General features: G+C 40.1%; 1 protein-coding gene across 1 annotated transcript in view; it reads right to left on the bottom strand.

Moving 5' to 3' along the window:
• The window catches only part of tcf12 (transcription factor 12), a 98,831-nt gene that overhangs the window by 40,498 nt on the left and 39,886 nt on the right, over window positions 1-18,447 (bottom strand). Inside the window, exon 6 of the mRNA XM_071527415.1 lies at window positions 6,665-6,726. Coding sequence (XP_071383516.1) covers window positions 6,665-6,726 — 62 coding nt within the window. The remainder of the gene's footprint in view (window positions 1-6,664; window positions 6,727-18,447) is intronic.

Raw genomic sequence — 18,447 nt, forward strand, 5'->3', positions numbered from 1 at the left:
ATGTGTTTTCCTAGATTATTATACTTCTATAATGCTCATGAGTTGTTTGTTTCTGTATTGATAAAACAGGCCTACGCTGGAAAGCTAGCTTCTGTGATGCTAACATGCTTCCTGTGGTTATCTGTTTATTATTTAGATAAGAACATACAATACAGCTCTCATGAACTCCACAGACCCAACCAGTCTGACCAAGTGATTTCCCTTTCCTCCACTTCTGCTTAGACTTGTCATGCTTTGCATAGATTTGTGCTTATGACAAAGCCCATATTTAAAAAATCTAGAGATCTATATTTATAGATTTATACCACTGGCCTACCAGCAACAGCAACCACTGTGGGAAGATCACTCACAGAAATACACTCCTGTAGACTACAGAGCGTATACTGCGCACCGAGACAACACCAGAGAGGCCGCTAACCTGCTCTTTTTTACCCATCTTCCTCTATTTCCTCTATCTTCCTCTATCAAGTTCATTTATTAAATACAGCAAAAGAATCTTTGTAATGTAGCAACAACCAACAACCAACAACCAACACCACACACACACACACACACACATGCACACACACACACACACACACACACACACATGCACACACACACACACACACAGTATGTACTCTGCACCACAGTGCATCAGTGAGACAGAGAACCAGTAGTTTTCCCATCCTCTGTCTCTCTTTCATTCTAAAAGTGAAATCTCATATCAAAGAGTGTGTCTATCAGATTTGGCCGAAGGATGTGTAAAATTGGCCAAATGTGTCCAGAAATTGGCCACTGGTACGTTCGATCATTTTTTATGTGGACTCCAGTTTAAAAAACAATTATAGAGCTTTGATATTGGGTTTTTGTGGAGAGTGAAGAGGATGCTGAGCTGATGGACTAATCACCTCAATCTATGTATCCTGTTCTGTCAGCCGGTTTCTGTGTCTGGCTTTTAGTCTGCATAGTCTAGTCTGAGGTCTTTAGTCAAACTGGTTGTTTCAAAATTATGCAATGTACATTCAACTGCAGTTCTGGCCTATTAATACATTAGCAATACATTAGAAATGATAATGATGACAGATGAAATTCTATGATTCAATTGTTTAGTTATCTGGTAACACTTTAAAATAAGGGTCACTAAGTTAAGGGTTAGTTAATGCTTAATAAGGGTTAGTTAATGCTTAATAAGCATTAACTAACCCTTAATTAACAGTTAACTAATGTGTCTGGTAATCATTTACTAATGGTGTTCATATTAACTAAGGTATTAATTTATACATTATTTAATAGTCATCTTTATAAACTATTAAATAATGTATAAATGAATACCTTAGTTAACATGAACACCATTAGTAAATTACACATTAGTTAACTGTTAATTAAGGATTAGTTAATGCTTATTAAGCATTAACTAACCCTTATTAAGCATTAACTAACCCTTAACTTAGTGACCCTTATTGTAAAGTGTTACCAGTTATCTTTACCTCTCAGTGTTATAGTTTTAACATTTTGCAATTGATGTTTTCTGTAATGTTTTGCAGACCAATTAACTTGAAAAATGTCTGCAGTGGATACACTTTTTTTTTTTTTACATAGAAATAATTTTTCCAAATTGCACAAGTAAATTCTTCTGCAGGACAAGTGAACATCTGAAGAAAGAGTTAATCTCAACCCCCAAAAGGCAATTCAATAACTTAATATAAACAGTCACTTTCCCGCAATATAGTCATTAGGTCGCCTGGCTGCTGGCTGCACGTCTCATCTCTGGGAAACAACTCAAATTAGTGTAGGAAAAGTACAGGATGTCAGAGAGCTACCACAACGCTGTGTCAGATGGGCCTTGTTTAGCGCTGCTCCTGGCGTTTTGTGATGCTGTTCATGTTTACTCTGTGTCACGGGAGAGACTGTGGCAGCCTCTGAAAGCTCATCATGTCATCCTATCACCAATATCCATTTGACCTCTACACCCCCAGCAAACTGGGTTAAAAGGCCAATTAAGAGCCCGGTCTTATGAGGCTAATCGGCTGCAGACCTTAAATGGAGAGTCAGGGATCGGGTGAGCGAGTGCAACTCAGAGGGATGTGTAGTAGTTGGCTTGCAAGCTTGCCTTACATGTCCCTTGGACCCTTTGCAGGATGAGGGTTGACATTGCAATCAGTGACCTTTCTAGCAGAGGTTAGAGACACAGCTTTGATCAACAATCCTAACACAGGTGCTAACAAATTCCAAAAAATTAAGATTATCCCCTTAAACGTATGTGAAGGGAACTATAAAACAGATGCAAATCATTATTTCTCTAACTTGGGCCATCAAAGCCTGTCAAAGTCAGCTGTAATACGAATTACTAAAAAAAAAAAAATGGGGGGAGAAACAGGTTCTGTAAAGTGACAATCTGTCACCGATGCCACAGCATTGACAAGGCACAAAAGACCTACTTCTACTGTTGCCTTTGTTCAATGATATTGAATCCTTGGAGCAACATTGGGTCATGCTTCTTTTTTTGGAAGATATGCAGGAAGAAACCACTGAGGAGCCACACAGATTAAATGAAATACCAATCCTTTCTACAAGTATTAAAGCGGTGAGAGGCCCGGAGATGGCAAGGTTTCTGTGTTTGGCAGCTTGTGACTGTGACCTGGCCTGTGAACACCTCTGGATTAGTTTCTTTCACCCAAGTATCAATTGGAGAGGCACTTTGCACCTTATTCTGAGGAGGGAACAACCCGTCATACAGGAATCGGATAATCATACTCTCACAGCTGAAAGACTTTGTAGTCATTAGTAATAGTACTACTAAACCTTTGGATCTCTGCAGTTTCTACAGATTTCCCCTCATCTCACTCAGCTGAACATATTAAAAGCAGAATTTAGCTGACGCTGAGGTTCAGAAATTCAGATTTGCAATTTTTTTTTTTGCAATTCACCTGCAGTTCGTGTGGAGTGTGCCAGTATACTAAGGGTAGAGTTGAATGAATGACCAAGTTTGAATAGATACCACAGCTCGAGCTTAAGTCTGCTGGTTGCTGAGCATGTTTGTAAGCACCCTTTTGCATGAACAAATGTTCTAAAGATCAAAAACATCCCAAAGGTCCCAGCTTACAGACCTGCACTCCAATCTTGGACTTTCAATCAAGAAAAGCTACCAGGTTGTCTGTTGGGAGCAAATAGCTTGGAGAACAATCTCTACAGGCCTATAGCTAAAACCCATGCAGCCTTTTATGTGTTGTATTTAGGCCTGTGACACATCTTAGTTAAATGAAACCTGTAAAAACTTGGCTAAGAAATTAATTATTTTACTCCATTGCTTTGCTTGATCGAATTCCATACAGCCACTAAAGTGTCATGCTTAGGCTGGTGAAGCAGGCTTGTATAACAGTAGGCCATATGGTCCATGGTAAGATGAAAGATAACCAAAATTCTTTATTTTGTATAACTACATGCCATGCTGGCTACAAATCATTGATCTGCCATGTTGTTAAGTTCTTTATGTTAAGCAGCCTGTGTATTTGTAGGGGGCATTTAAAAACATGGCCAAAGATCATTAGCATGATTAGATTAATTTTTATCATTCTTATATGTTGGTCCAAAACATAATTTGCATCCAAACAGAATCTTACTGTAAAAACAAAGAGCATGAGGAAAATGCCAGAGCATTAACAGGCCACAGCTGGTCACAGCACTTAAGATATCTAACCCAATAAGAAAGGGGCAGTTAAACATCATGTTCAAATGATGTAGTGATATGGTGCTGAGAAAGGCAAACCGCCTCAGTATGACAAGCCCATAACTGATGGGCTCTTTGGCAGATATCTAGAGCAATTAAAGTACTTTACAAAAGACAAGCTCTACAGAGATTGTTTGTGTTTTTCAAATTTCCATCCATGCTCCTCTGAGGAAGGAAATAAATGTTACATTTTATTAACTTGTGGGATGGATTGTGAAATTTCCAGCAGACGGGTTATGAAAATGGTGTGAACATTTAGTTGTTCATTAAAAGACAATGGCAAATTATCTTGGCACCTGATGGCCTTTGATTATGTGCAAATCCTGTGCTGTAAAAGGTTCAATGGTGGAGCCCACCAATAACCACCGGAGGGGTTATAATGTTAATATGGCTGTTCCCAGTCTACATTCTTTTTAGATTCTCTGAGGAATGAAATGGCCTTTTTGGTCTTCCTGTTTTTCTTCTTTGACCAGACAAACTGAGTCTCTGCTAACCTCAGATCTCTGCAGCTGCAGGCCTGCATGAATTCCCCAGATCCTACTCAAAATATCTCAATTGGTATTCCCTCCCAAAATGCTTTTATCAATAAGCAAGCAACTTCAAGCAGTAGTTGTTTTATTTTCAATGTATCTGACCAAAAGTATATGCATATTTGTGATCATGTAGTGCACTGTTGGTCATGTTCTGGTCCAGGTTCTGCTCACAAACAGGATATTCAACAGGGTGAGTGAAATAAAACAATTAAAAAAGGGCTTTTTCCCTTATTATAGATTCAAAAAATGACAGAGACTCAGCTAGCCTGAGTCCCTCAGCCAGGCTGTTCCAAAGCATAGGCTCTCTGACTGCGAAATCCCGGTCACCTTTACGTTCAGGCTCATAAGGGGTTGAAAGGTCAGAGATGTAACTTGGGGCCAGACCTTGTTGAGCCTTAAAAACTGTGAGATCTTGAGATCAATTCTAAAATTAACAGAAAGCCAGTGCAAGGAAGCTAGTGGAGGAGGCTTAGAGGTAAGCTAGGGGGTAAAATGGTCTCATCTCCTGGTCCTGGCTAGCAGTTGGGATGCAGTGCTCTGCACCAGTTGCAGTTGAGGGAGCTCTTACTTAGGAGTAGAGGGATTTACAGTAATCCAAGTGTGATGAAAAAAAATGCATGGATTACCTTTTCGAGATCAACTGAGGAGAGGCACGGTCTAATTTTAGCAAACATGACTGAACAACCCTCTTTACCTGAAAGTTAAAACTAAGCTCTGAATCAAATGTTTTTCAGTCGGGAAACAGGTACACATTGCTAAGATTTCTAGCTGTGGGCTCAACAAAGGCTGAAAGGTTACCAAGACTGTCCAGAATGGAGTTGATGGAGTAGAGGGGGCAAAAAACCGATAACATCGGATTTACTGTCATTCAGTTGGAAGGACATTTTTGGCACTTCTTAAGGCTATTTAGTTACTGGTCCATAAAGTTGTGTGTCGTCAGCATAGCAATGAAAATGGATGTTATGTTATGTCATGCCTTCACTTCAGAAAGTCCCAAAAGACAATTTTTATTGGCAAAAACAAAAATTCAAACATAGCCAATCCCACCTCGATATTGCCTTGAGCGTCACTTCTCCATAATAAGCAATAATGCCCATAGCGCATTAGAGCACCCATTGCATATTTCACGATAGGGCCCAAGAGCGCTCGTCATTTTCCACATGTATACGGTGATGTTGACTGGGTCAGTCAATCATAGTCCTAAAAATGGCCGTACCTCCTCGCTTTTACAACCTTATGGAAGCCATGAGAATGTGCTGTTAAAAAGATCCCGACCCACCATGTATCATGGAAAGTGATAAAGACATTGTGAGTTGAAGTTTTTGGATCAAAATCGTTGGTCCTTGTTTAATAAAACAAGACACAATCAGCTTTACTACATATCGGGACTACCTAGTCCTCGCTGCCAGAGAGGGACACCGTTTTCTGGGAGAGAGTGCATCCAAGGCTCCATAGGGAGAATTGTTGTCTGATCTTATTACACTTTTGTGCAGGGCTGAAGTACAGGATGTTTTCTCTTGTATTTTGAAAGCCTAGTGTTAGCTAAAATAAGAGGGATCTGCGTTGTTGTCATACTGTGGCAGTTGACACTAAGACAAATAAGAGTCATTCTTAAACTGCAACAACTACTGGAACTGATCCTGGAATGGAGCCAGGAGTGAACCGGGGTCGCACCCCCCACATCTACAAAGAATTCTACAAGAAACACTGTTAAATTTTACAGGCTGCTCGGTATGCACATTTCTATCACAATGTCACTGACCACAATGGGAATGTAAATAAACTTTTTTTCAGGCAGGGGAGGGCAACCATCAAGGGGAAGCCATTTTCTGATGGCATTTCCACTTATGGGTTTCATAACCAGAGAAGTGCGTCATGCTATACAGCAGGAAGAGTCCAAAATAAGAGGAAACCAAAGACAGAAAAAGAATGGAAGAAAAGGAGGAAAAAGAGATCTCTCCCCTATTTACTTAATGACATCAGGCACAGAGAGGGAGCCATGGCTTCTGCATACAATCAAGACTTTGTGTTGAACAAGTGCGGCAATGAAGAGGGGGAGCTGTGCTCAGTGGCCCTGGCCTAATGGAGGTGCTGAGAGTTGTGTTGTGTCAGTGGGCTGCTTCTGCTCAACCAGACTTAGTAGAAAATATATGTATACCTCTCACTCTAATTAGTTGCTCATTATCAGTAAGCCTTTACAGCTCTCATTCTCACACACTGCCACCCCGCTGTGATTTATTTTTGCTTAGATTGGGGCACTTATCACAGTCTAGAAAATCTTGTTTGACTTGTCTGCTTGTCAGTCAGTTTTATTGACAGTATCACCAGGGCATAAAAAAGCTAAAATAAGAATTCAAAGTTCTATATACTTAGATCAAAACCCAGGGAGCAATAAGAGCTTATCAGCTGATAGGAAACTTACCTGGCAGCCCGATGCTCCGGTATCCCTCCCATAGCCATGAAATGAAGCTCTCTCCGATTTACCTGTTTTAACAAAGAAAGGCCAGTATTAACAATTGTTATCTTTTATAAAACTAGGGCATCCATCACTATTATAAATTCAATAAATGCACTGCATGGATCTTAGGAAGGCAAGGACATGACCATATGCACTGATAGTGAATAATACCTAATAATAGACATAGACACATAGATAGTCTCCTGATCAGTTAGACATGTAAAGAGCTTCTGCGGTTAATTTAAGTCAAGTTTTTGTCTACAGCTGCAAAAATTTGCTTTGCTTGGTGCTTTATCATAGCCAAACCAACAGTAATTAAGCAGATGAGCAGCATTTGAACTTAAATACACACACTAGTAAACAGGTTCAGTTCCATCAGGTTTAACTGCAGGCTGTTGGAAAACATCAGAGTGGTGTCTAGTCAGGTACGAGGGTAATTTGGGCATGTGACCACAGTATTTTAATACCAAATGGCAAAGCTTACAGATGTTGTTCCTTTTATTGAGTTCATCTAGCTCTTTTTTGCATTTGAATCCAAAATGCACCCAAGCATCTGCCCTGACTTCCTGGCACTGGCTATTTTGGCACCTGCCATTACTTTTAAACAGAAGAATTTGGTCAAGTGTGGTCTCCATAGTTATCAAAGCTGCTGTAAAAATGGTCACTAGAGTGACACCAAAAACAAGACTGGCACTTCTGTAAAACATGGGGGTTTACAAGTATTAATATCAGAATTTGCAGGAATTATCCTCAATCCAAAAAAATTAAAATCATGATGTATTGGTGTATCGTGTAGCTAAATGCAAATATTAAACCATAAACATGCATATGAGCATATGAAGAGCATAACTGAACATTAATGTAAACAGCATATGAACAGCATAACAGCAAACTAACTCATGTGTGACCAAGTTTTCAATATAATAATGCAAATGTAAAGAATATATTTTCAGTGGATCATTCACTGACAGTGCAATAAGTCTCCAAGAGTCCTTCCATCAGTGTCACATGTCTGGCATGCTCTCCTCAAAGAGAGGCTTCCAAGCAGCCATCAGGGAAAAATAAAACTTACAGCACACAACGCACATGAATCATACACTTCACAATATCCAAACTCAGCAGTTTTATTCCCATGGAAAAACAAACAAACAAAAAAATGAGAGCTCCTACAGGAAAATGATGAATAACTTTAACAACATCATACATTATTTTTGTCAGACTTCCAAACATTACGAGCACAGACACAAGCAGTGGAACTAAATTCTGTTTACTCTGGGGAAAAGGTAAATATTTTTAGTGAGTTAAAAACTTGCATAGCCTGGATCTTTTGTTACACAATGACTGATCTGAACATTGCTTTCACAAACACAGGTGAACAGAGCCGCATCTAAAAGAATTCACATGTGCTTATCTGAGCAGTCCTGCAGGAGACAGTTGTACTGCATCTGTGCATACTGTCTCTAGAGACTGAGGGAGCGCTGGAAATCAGGGAAGATGGTTTAACTGGCAAAGCTGCTTCTCTTGTTGTATCAAAAGAGTTCATTTGATGTGATATAGCAATTCAGAGCTATGTCTCTTGCAAAAGGAAAATAGGATTAAGTTGTTGGTTACCAACAACATTCCCTACCATGGGAGAATAATGAAACATCTCTCTTTTGACTGAGAATTTTACAATTTTTTAAATTTTCTGTTACCTTCGGGTGGTTTCATGAAATTCATTATCACTCATAAAATGTCCTCTCTGAGGAAAAGGTCTGTTCAAGTCCAAGAGTGAAATATTCATTGCCAGCATGTGTTTTGTCACACACACACTGTGTCTGCTGTGAATAATTGATGGCCAGTGTTGTTGTTTCAGGCCCCACCAGGGCAGACAGACGCACTCATGAAAACATGCTCTCACAGTCTGCACTACGACTGGGAGAGGTAGTCGCACAGCTTCCTCAAACCTCTGCAGCCAGCCAGGCCAAGCGCTCTGACATGCTCTGGGTCCTGTGCACAATCGACGTCAGCAGCCCAAACTGAGAGGAAAATATCCCCAAGGAATCAGTCGGGAAACAGGTACACATTGCTAAGAGCGCAGCCGAAAGATATGACCATCTTCCATCATCACTGGTTAAAATTTTGCCACAATATGACTTCACAAGGAGACTGTGCACGTTATGACAAATGATAGTAGCCTGCAACCCACATGTCATTTCCATTCATAACTTTAACTATAGCCGTTTCACCCAACTTTTCACCCAAGTCACTGCATAACTTTCCTTCTAACTCATCCCACACAAATGCACACAATTGTATCACACATGCTAGTCGTTTACTATGATCGATGTTTCCTTTTTTCCTCTGTTGGAAATCTCATGTAACCAACAATGTGTGTGAGATCAATTTAGCATTCTACGTTTGTAAACACACAACTAAGCGTAGCAGGACGTCCGGGCGGCTCAGTTGGTTAAGGCGCATACCATGTAGCTGCAGTGTCCGAGGTTTGAATCCGGCCCAGGACATTTGCTGCATGTCATCCCTCTTTCTCTCTCACACCCTTCTTGTCTCACTGCACTGTGACTATCCAATAAAGCAAAAACGCCATTAAATAAAAAAGTACTGAGCGTACCATGTTCCACCTGTTCAATACATGTAGAATATTTACCTAGTATATAATTTTTCCAATTCATTTTGATAGCATAGTACGGAGCCCGGGAGTGGCCATCGGGAGAAAAATTATTTATGTCGTGGCCACGATTTACTGTAACGTGCGCACGATATGCAATTCGAGCTCTCGTTTTCTCTTTTTCGTGCGCACGAGATACAATTCGTTCCCTCAATTTCCTCTTTACGTACGCACGAATTGCCAAAACGTGCCCTCAAAATAGTGATATCACGCTCTCGATATATAATACATGCGCTCTTCACAAGCTTATAAAGAGTCATTACTGGTGCTAATGGCGATCCTAAGAAAGAAAGAAAGAAAGAAAGAAAGAAAGAAAGAAAGAAAGAAAGAAAGAAAGTGCAGATATTGGTGATTATGTTTAAATGTGGCGCTGTCCTGGGTGTGTTGCAGCCACCTGATTGTGTTTACATGGCCTGAAGTTTAAGTGGCTAAATATGTTGCAATATTTGGGGGATATGCCTATTCAGTGTAAACAGACAATGGATATTAACATACCACATCCTTACTAGGCCTATCTGCAATACCTAAAAGGTACCTTTTAAGTTGCATTTTTTCATAAAATACACAGTTAAACGAAATCGAGGGAACAAATTGTATCTTGTGCGCACGAATGGACTAAAACGTGCGCATGTTACAGTAAATTGTGGACTCGATATAACTTTATTACTCTCCCAATGGCCACTCCCGGGCTCCGTAATAATGACTGTAGAAACATGAGTTTATTCTATGTGTTGCTTTCTATATATTTATTCGCGGGGTACGATTCCCCACGAATTGTGGAGGTTTGACTTACAGCACAAAGGAGGAGCCGCACTACTTGTTCATAAGTGAACAAATACATTGACAAGTACAGATGCGGTCCAGTCCCATGGCACCTAGCTAGATGTGCAGCATTAACTGTTGCTGTAGTTTACGTTACTGCAGTCCTGGAACAATCAGGATAACCACATCATTGACCACTGTATTGCCTGTTTCATTAGCATTGCCCAAACCTAATAAATTTCACACCTGTCACACAGAACAGCTTTGCTAGCTCAGTGTAGTTGTAACCAAAATATTTGCCAGCAAAAAACATGTTTTTGAAAAGCTTAGAAAGACTGACACCGGGAGAGTGAGCATCACTCAATATGAAGTGAGGCAGCACCATTTGACTGACTGACTGACTGACCTGAATTTGGCTCCTGATAAACACGTCTCGTGCCATGGGAAAAAAAAAACTTGCCTCCTTACATAAGTTTATTCCAGCTCCATTATTCAGTTTGAATTATGACAGTTTCATGTCACCTCTTCTAGACTATACAGATTTGTCTTCTCTCTGCAGAGGAGGGGAGCCAAGTGGCAAGTCGTCTTTGCTACAGTGATGTAAAACACCACCACTAAGGGACTCAAGAGATCAAAGTCATCAAGTTTCAAATGCTACTGGTAGCAGCTTTGAATGTGGTGTGGTTATGTGTTTTATGTGCAATGTCATGTCATTGTGTTTATTCTGAACGGAGCTGCTATGATGCATGACAAATTTCAGAGAAATCTGACAATATAAATCAATAATATAAATCAATACAAACCTTAGAAAAGTATTCACATTTTAAAAAAGGGGGAGAAATACTTTACTAATAGATCAGTGATACAAGAAGTAAACCAATATCCCAGGGGATAGTAGACTGGTAAAATAAGTCCATTCAAAATTTGACGTGAAATGGTCTTACATATCAAAAAAAAACCTTAAATGTTTAATATAATGATCTCACATATTAGAGCTAGAAGGCTCTCCATCTTCAATGCGTTAACAGAATGGATTAGGCCAATGTTGTCATTGGTCATTGGAGTCATTGGAGTAAAAATCCTAAATTAGAAATTTCCAATTAAAGTACAGCTACATCAATATTGTGCCTGAGGTACTTAACTTCAAGTACAGTACTTGAGTAAAATTATTTAGTTTCTTTGCACCTTTGATTTACCTAAGATGACAATATCTGCCAATAATGTAGCCACAAATACACAGAAGATGAGGAAATAATAAGAGCTGGTTAATAACATATGTGTTGTGTACGTGATCAATTTATTTTCAGGTCTTTCGGAATATTATGAATCAAAAATGTGAGACAGCCACAGCAATTGCCATTATAATTGTCACTGGAAATTGTGCCAATCAAAGGCTAATTTTTGAGGAACTGACGCCAGCTAATGTACCTGCAGCACCCATTCCAACACTGTTCCTCACCCCCACCTCCCACGACCCAAATGAGCCAGCAAGGAGAGAGGGATGCAGCAGCACACAGGGGACGGGCCGAGAGGGAGCAGAGTTGGGGATTAACTTCAGTATCCTGTATAGAGGTCATGGATGAACAGGGCTCTCGGTTCGTTTGGACCGGCCTGCTGAAGATGCAGCGGCTCTAACCTCTTTTTATCTAATCACATCCCCCATCTCTGCTCCTGGCGGTGCTAGGGGAGCGATATGCAGTGGGGTGCTGTGATCAATAACTTGTCTGCCTTACTGCTCTACTCTGTCTTCCCCTGCATGTCCCCCCGGAAGCAACCGGTAGGTATTTCCCCTCCCTTAGCAGATACACCATCAATTATAGAAACACTCTCACTAGGGATGATTAATAGGCCAAATCATCACACTTTCGGAGCCAATGACATGCAGAGTGTCATGTGGGACAGAGACGCAGCTCAACTCATTGTGCAGCCTCTTTCAGAGTCTCTCAGAGCCAGTCAGGGGGGCCGACCACAGAAGCCAACATGCTTTGATAATAACAGAAGGCACTTCTGCTGCATGAAGCTGCCAGCTCAGCGATTTGAAACTTGGCACTCAGATGTCTCTAGTATAAATATTCTTTATACGAAGGATTTACAAGGAAAAATTGCTTTATAATAACAGGGCTGTTGGAAGCTTTAATACAAGCTTTGATAGAAGCCAGGATGCTTGAACTTGTGCATGGTCTCATCAATCAAGTTATTATTTACCCATCTAACTCTAGTAGTTAAACCTAACTTTCCCATGGTGTTGAATGTGGTCAGTGCACATTATAGATATTGTCATAGCTTAATAGTGCATAAACCTTGTTATACGTGAAAAGTGGACCTGGCTAACAAGAGTCAGGGGACTTCATGACAAATAGGGGCCATTTTGTTTCAGGGTGCTTTGACATATTGTTGTTTACATTCAGATCCTTCAGAATATGTTAACAGGGTCTGTTTCAAATGTAAATGTGTTCCCTATTCCAGAGAGCCAAAGCATTGGGAACCGAGAACCAGGCACTATGGCTTGGATAGGGCTGTACAGTATAAAGGCACCAGGGTAGTGCCCAAGCCCTTATGATATGTTTTAGCACATTTATTACAAACCATGATAAAAAAAAAACAACAACATAAAAACTCAAAACAAAAGGTAAAGACAATGCAGTATACATAATTTATGCTCTGATCAAATGAGAAAGAAAAGTAGGAATAATTCTTCTGGGTCCTGAAGTGTGTGTGGATCACAGATTAATTCCAAGAGTGGAAACTGCCAACAGCCAATAAGAGCAGAGATTACAATGCAAGTGAGGCGGAAGACCTATACTAATAATAATTATAATAATAATTAACGATAATAACGTGGGATAATAATTTGGGAACTCCTGTCCTACAATGAATGTAAGTTACTATGGTTACTACCATTATTTTTTTTCTGAAGAACCAACTCACCTCTGGCTCTAATGAAAAGTGTACAGCCCATGTTGACTCTGCCTCTCCAACCAAGACTTCTCCTTTTGTGTTCTGTCTTTGTTTTTTCTTTTCAGTGCATATTAATGCACCTTGCATTAATGTCCAAATTAACACATATTGATTAACGCTGGATAGCTTGACACCACAGGAGTCAGCAGGACTCATCTCGGTTATATCGCTAAGTATGTGATACCCTGTCCTTCTCTAATCGTCTTGTGTGAGTATATTTACGACTGAGAGACAAAAAAAAAAAAATCAGTGAAATCTGTCATGTCTGATGCAATGTGTTTTTAAAATGAGTATCTTCTAGTCTTCTAGTTTGTCCCCAGCCCGAGTAAGTGGTTCTTTGAATTTTCATACCCCTGCTTATCAAATTTTAAAGGCTGTACACTGTACACTGTACACTGTACAACAAAACTTCCGAAAGACTCAATAATATTTACAGTATGCAGCTAGTTGGCTGAATTGCTGGTTAAATTTCAGGTGAATGCGTATTCGAGATGTTGAAGTAAAGTAGAACAAAGTGATATATCAAGTGGAACATACTGCTGGGTACGCCAGTTCCAAAGCCAGGAACCTAAATTAGCTGAATAAAATATTCCCTTATCACACGACGACACAATCCTCTGTCTCAGGCAGACATAACTCATTCTGAGGAAAGTAGGTCACTGTAATAATCTATACTTCCTGAGCAAGAACATGACTCAAGCTGTTAAGTCTTAAATTCCCTTAATGAAGTATTTAAGTTGGAAACAAGACCTTATCAATCAAAGCCCACTTACCTATTGTGAGTTAAAGAGAAACAAAAAAGTAGCAGAACAATGGATCAATTTCATATGAGGAGTTGCAGGCCTCACATTAGCCATGCTTTGTTTACCCTCTCCCCGAGCAAGCCGTACGATCACAGTCTCAACCAGAACAACACTAATATTGTTATTACTATGGGCATATTTGTTTTGAGCAGGGCAAGTCAGGAAACAAAGTAATATTCTCCAACCGTTTCATTCTCTTGCCAGTTTCTTGTCTGTGTCAGTTTGTATTTTTATTTCTTTTTGTGTTGCGGGCCTACTTCCTGATTACCAATGGGTCTCGAGCGATTTGATGGATGGGAAGCAAAATCAATTCATCATCCGCTTAACAACAGCACAGATGCAAGCTCCCAGAGACATGACACAAAATACAATATGAATAAAGCTGCTTAATTACCGCCATCACCGTCAATGATCTGAATATAACTTAAGTAAACAGGCTACTGTCACACTAGAGATCACTAGCAGCGTAAACTGAAAATCAATCTTAACAGGAACAACAACCCATCAATTGTGGTTAATTGCTTCTGTGAAGCGGCTCAAGAGCTGACACTAGAAGATCACGGATCACTCTGAGGTGTGAAGGTGTAACTATGAATGTGAAGCAGGGAGCTGCTGAAAAAGACAATATGCACTCAGCAAACCTGCACTGGCAGAGGGATTACCAAAACATAAAAAAAAAATGTTTTAATAATGTCAAAAAGGCAACAAATCTTAAATCTTAATTTGCAGCCAAATTTCTTAAAACATGTTTTATTATGCAGCTTTCATCTTAGTTAATTTGTATTTATCATAAAAAAGCATGCTGACAGCCCTGCATTGCTTTGACAATATATATTTTTTCAGTGATTTTATTAAATTCAAGTGCTTCAGTTCTTTCCAGTTACAGCCATTCCCTTCTCAAGCCACTTTAGTGTCCCACCCAACCCGCCCTGATCATTGCTTTGGAAACAAAATATAAAAACTTGCTTGGATAGATTGTTACATTCAAGCTCTGATGGTCACATTTACATATTTTAGAGGGCTCGCAAACACCAGCAGGTATATTAGTGCAAATTTGACAGGTGGCCAGTGAAGCCAGGCAGTTGTAGCCAGAGGCAGTAAGCACAGCAGGGGGCGGGGGGATCATGCACACACTACTTCACCAGACTATTTGATTTTCACATTACAAATGGAACCTACAAATGATTGCTGGTTACATGTGTTACATGGCTGTTAGATTTAAAAAAATAAATAAATAAAAAGCCACAGCTATTGTGGGAGACCAGTATTAAACTAGTGTCTCCGGTTAATTTAACACTTTAATGACATAAAAAAACAAGGAGACTGCAGTTTAACTTCTATTTGACACACGCCAAAATGAAGCCATTTTCAAATACATTATTAATGAATTATTATATTATTAAATCTTCCTCAAATCGCCCACAGGGTCAGTAGCTACAGCATATTGGCTATTGCTAACATCTATATCCTAGTTCTGCCCACTCAGATTTTGAGATAAAAAAAAACTCAGAGACTATTGACCACTTGGGAAAATGCCACTCACTGGCGTTTTTCAACGGTCAAAACATAAAATCTTGTGGCCATGGCTAGTTGAACATGGGATTTGTCAACCCCTTCACCTAATCAAAGCTGTGTGTGCTTGTCAGGCTCATGCAATGCCATGCCAATGCTAAGTGAAAAAGTTTTTTGCAAATGTATTGAAAATGAAGAAATATCCAGCTTGGCACACATGGATTTGGGGATTCTGTCTTCTCATTCCACAGATTTTCAACGGGATTCAAGTCTGGGCTTTGGCCAGGCCACTCAAGGACTTTCACATTCTTGTTCTGAAGCCATTTCACTGTTGATTTAACTGTGTGCTCAGGGTCATTGTCCTGTTGGAACATAAATCGTCACCCCGATGTGACGTCTTTGGCATTGTGAAGCAGGTTCTCCTCAGGAATTTGCCTGTATTTGGCTTCATTCACTGTTCCCTCTATCCATATAAGTCTCCCAGTCCCTGAAAAGCCCCACAACCTGATGCTGCTGCCACCACGCTTCATGGTGTCACCTGAGTGATGCGCTGAGCCCGGTTTCTGACACATATTAATTTTCTTTGAGGAGTCTCACAGCCTAGACAACAAGTGTTGGAAGATTGTTTACCTGTTGCTGTCGCTTGCGACTGTTAATGACAAATTAACTGATATCCACTTATTGCATTTTTACATTTTATATATCAAGAGAAGATGGACTTCTTTGAGTTTGCTGGAGTACACCTGCCCTTTTTCAGCAACATGGCTTCACACTCACACACTTAGATTCACTACTGTCCAGTACACCCGACGTACAACCCAACCCCACTGAGCAGCTTCACTACAGCAGATGAAGGGCTTTGCTCAGGGAAACCTCTACAGCAGTTACTAAGAGGGGAGACTGTTTCTTATTCACATTCCTCACCCAAGCACCTGGAAAGCACTAGCACACTTGTTCACTTTTAATAAATGTATTGTCAAATGTGAACAAAAGGAGCTCATAATCATCATCAAGATGTTTCTTTCTCTTACTTCGCTGATGACTTCAATTAGTTTTCACGAGGCTGTCTATGCAAGGTGTTGTTGTGTATTAGCTCAAGTGAATTTACACTCAACAATAGAAAAGCAAAGTTTGACTTTCAAGCTTTACACGCTGTGGTTCACAGCTGGAAAAACAAGATTTGTTTGGCTAGTCATCAGTAAAAATAGTAAACTGAGTAAAAAGAGAAAGCAAGCTTCATTAGACAGGGGAACCCCCCATTGCCTGATTGTCTCCAGGTATTTTGCTTACTGGCAAAGACGTACAGTACATCCTTTTGTAGTCTATTAGTCTATACAACATAAAATAGAGGTTCTACAAATAAAATATTTCTTCTTCTTACTCAACCAAATCATTCAATTAAATTATGTGGTCAACTCATTTGCAAAAATAACTGAAAATACCCATCCTAATCAAATTCTGACCATGAATGCTTAGAAAACATAGCTGAGGGGTAACAAAGTTTGAGAGTAATATCCACACAAAATGGAAAAAGAATTGGCCAGGTTTAGGTGTCACGGCCTTAATAAGCATATTTTTAATCTAATTTCCAACCCAATTCAACTTAAGCTGCCTGCATTCTGAGCTTAAGCGTGTGAAGGAGAGGTAAATAAATTACATTTCTGGTATTAAATATTGAAATCCTACTGAAGGAAAAAGCAAGCTGGCCAGTCATTCATAGTGTGCTTCCTTATTGATCACAGGGCTGCAGTACAGCACAGCATGGCACTGTGTTGAGCCCCCTTATTTTGATACTGTGAGAGGTAGTGACCTAAGCGTCTCCAGGGATCAATTCAAAACCCTAGCCACAAAAACAGCCAATTAGCGAGCCTGCTTCACTCCCTCTCACACGCATTCCAAGGGCCTCTTTTTTCCACCCAGAGAACCCAGTCCCTTCTCCTTGCTCCAAGGAAAGCTAAGACCATGAAAACAAACACATAATACAGGATGAGGAAATAGAGGGTAATGTTAAAAACAAATGAACTTATCATGCGTCACTTTGTTTTGTTCCCCTCAGCATGCATGTGTTTCTGTTGGTGTCCGTGTGCGCATGGGCATGTTCCCATGCGATGAGGTCGATGACACCTCACCGCAAACCATTATTTCTAAGTTAATCAACCATTTTTCCATGTTGGATCATGGAAGGGCTAATTCATGGCTAAAAAAGGAAATTCTTTATCCGTGTTACGATCAGTACTAAAAAGGTCCAAGATCTAAAAATATGTTACACGCAGCTTTGTGTTTATTCCTTTTCTGCTGATATCCATGACAAAAACAGGGAGGTGGGCAGGAAAAGAGTGGGTGAGGAGCGGACTGTGAGGACCTTACACTATGAAGGTGAACATAGGACAAAAAGTTAAATCACATACTGCCAACAGGATATTCTACCCTAATCCTGCAGTGTCAAGTTTTGGCCTTTCTGGACACACTTGAAATTAAAGAGTGCATTAGGCAGGCTCCATGGTTACTAACACATTCCACTGGCAAGAAGAGACGTTACAAGGACAAATCAGATGCACACTCACACTCACTTTTTTTCCATGCCTTTTAAAACGGCTCCTTTTGTTTCCTTCTCTCGAGAGTTTGTGTACATCCATCCTGTCGAAGCCTTTTGATGCTTCCGCCAGGTTCTGTTTGACAGTAAATAAAAGCTGGCTGTGAGCAGGGCCGGGGTGGAGGTTAGGTCAGTGTGGATGAGGAAACAGGGAGGGGAGGCGGTGTGTACCAAATCAGCTTCCTCCCTGGCTGGGGGAAACCGTGTCTACAGCCGGGCCTCAGCAACAACAGTAGGACAGAGAAACATGATGGAGCCACAAAAACTAGGGAAACATGTTTCTCTCTGCCTTGCCCTGAGCTCAACATCAATTTCTGTGTACAGCCTTGTCAGCGGTGACATTATTCAAAACAGCAAGCGCAAATGTTAATGAGTTCTTATTTGCATATTTATTTTTTTCTTTGTTGAAATGTCACTGATTATTACGTTCTACGATGATGAATGCATCTGC

Source organism: Centroberyx affinis, unplaced genomic scaffold, assembly GCF_046629955.1.
Source record: "Centroberyx affinis isolate AG114_WGS23_722 - 3 ecotype Tasmania unplaced genomic scaffold, CSIRO-AGI_Caff_v1 ptg000002l_1, whole genome shotgun sequence".
NCBI lineage: Eukaryota > Metazoa > Chordata > Actinopteri > Beryciformes > Berycidae > Centroberyx > Centroberyx affinis.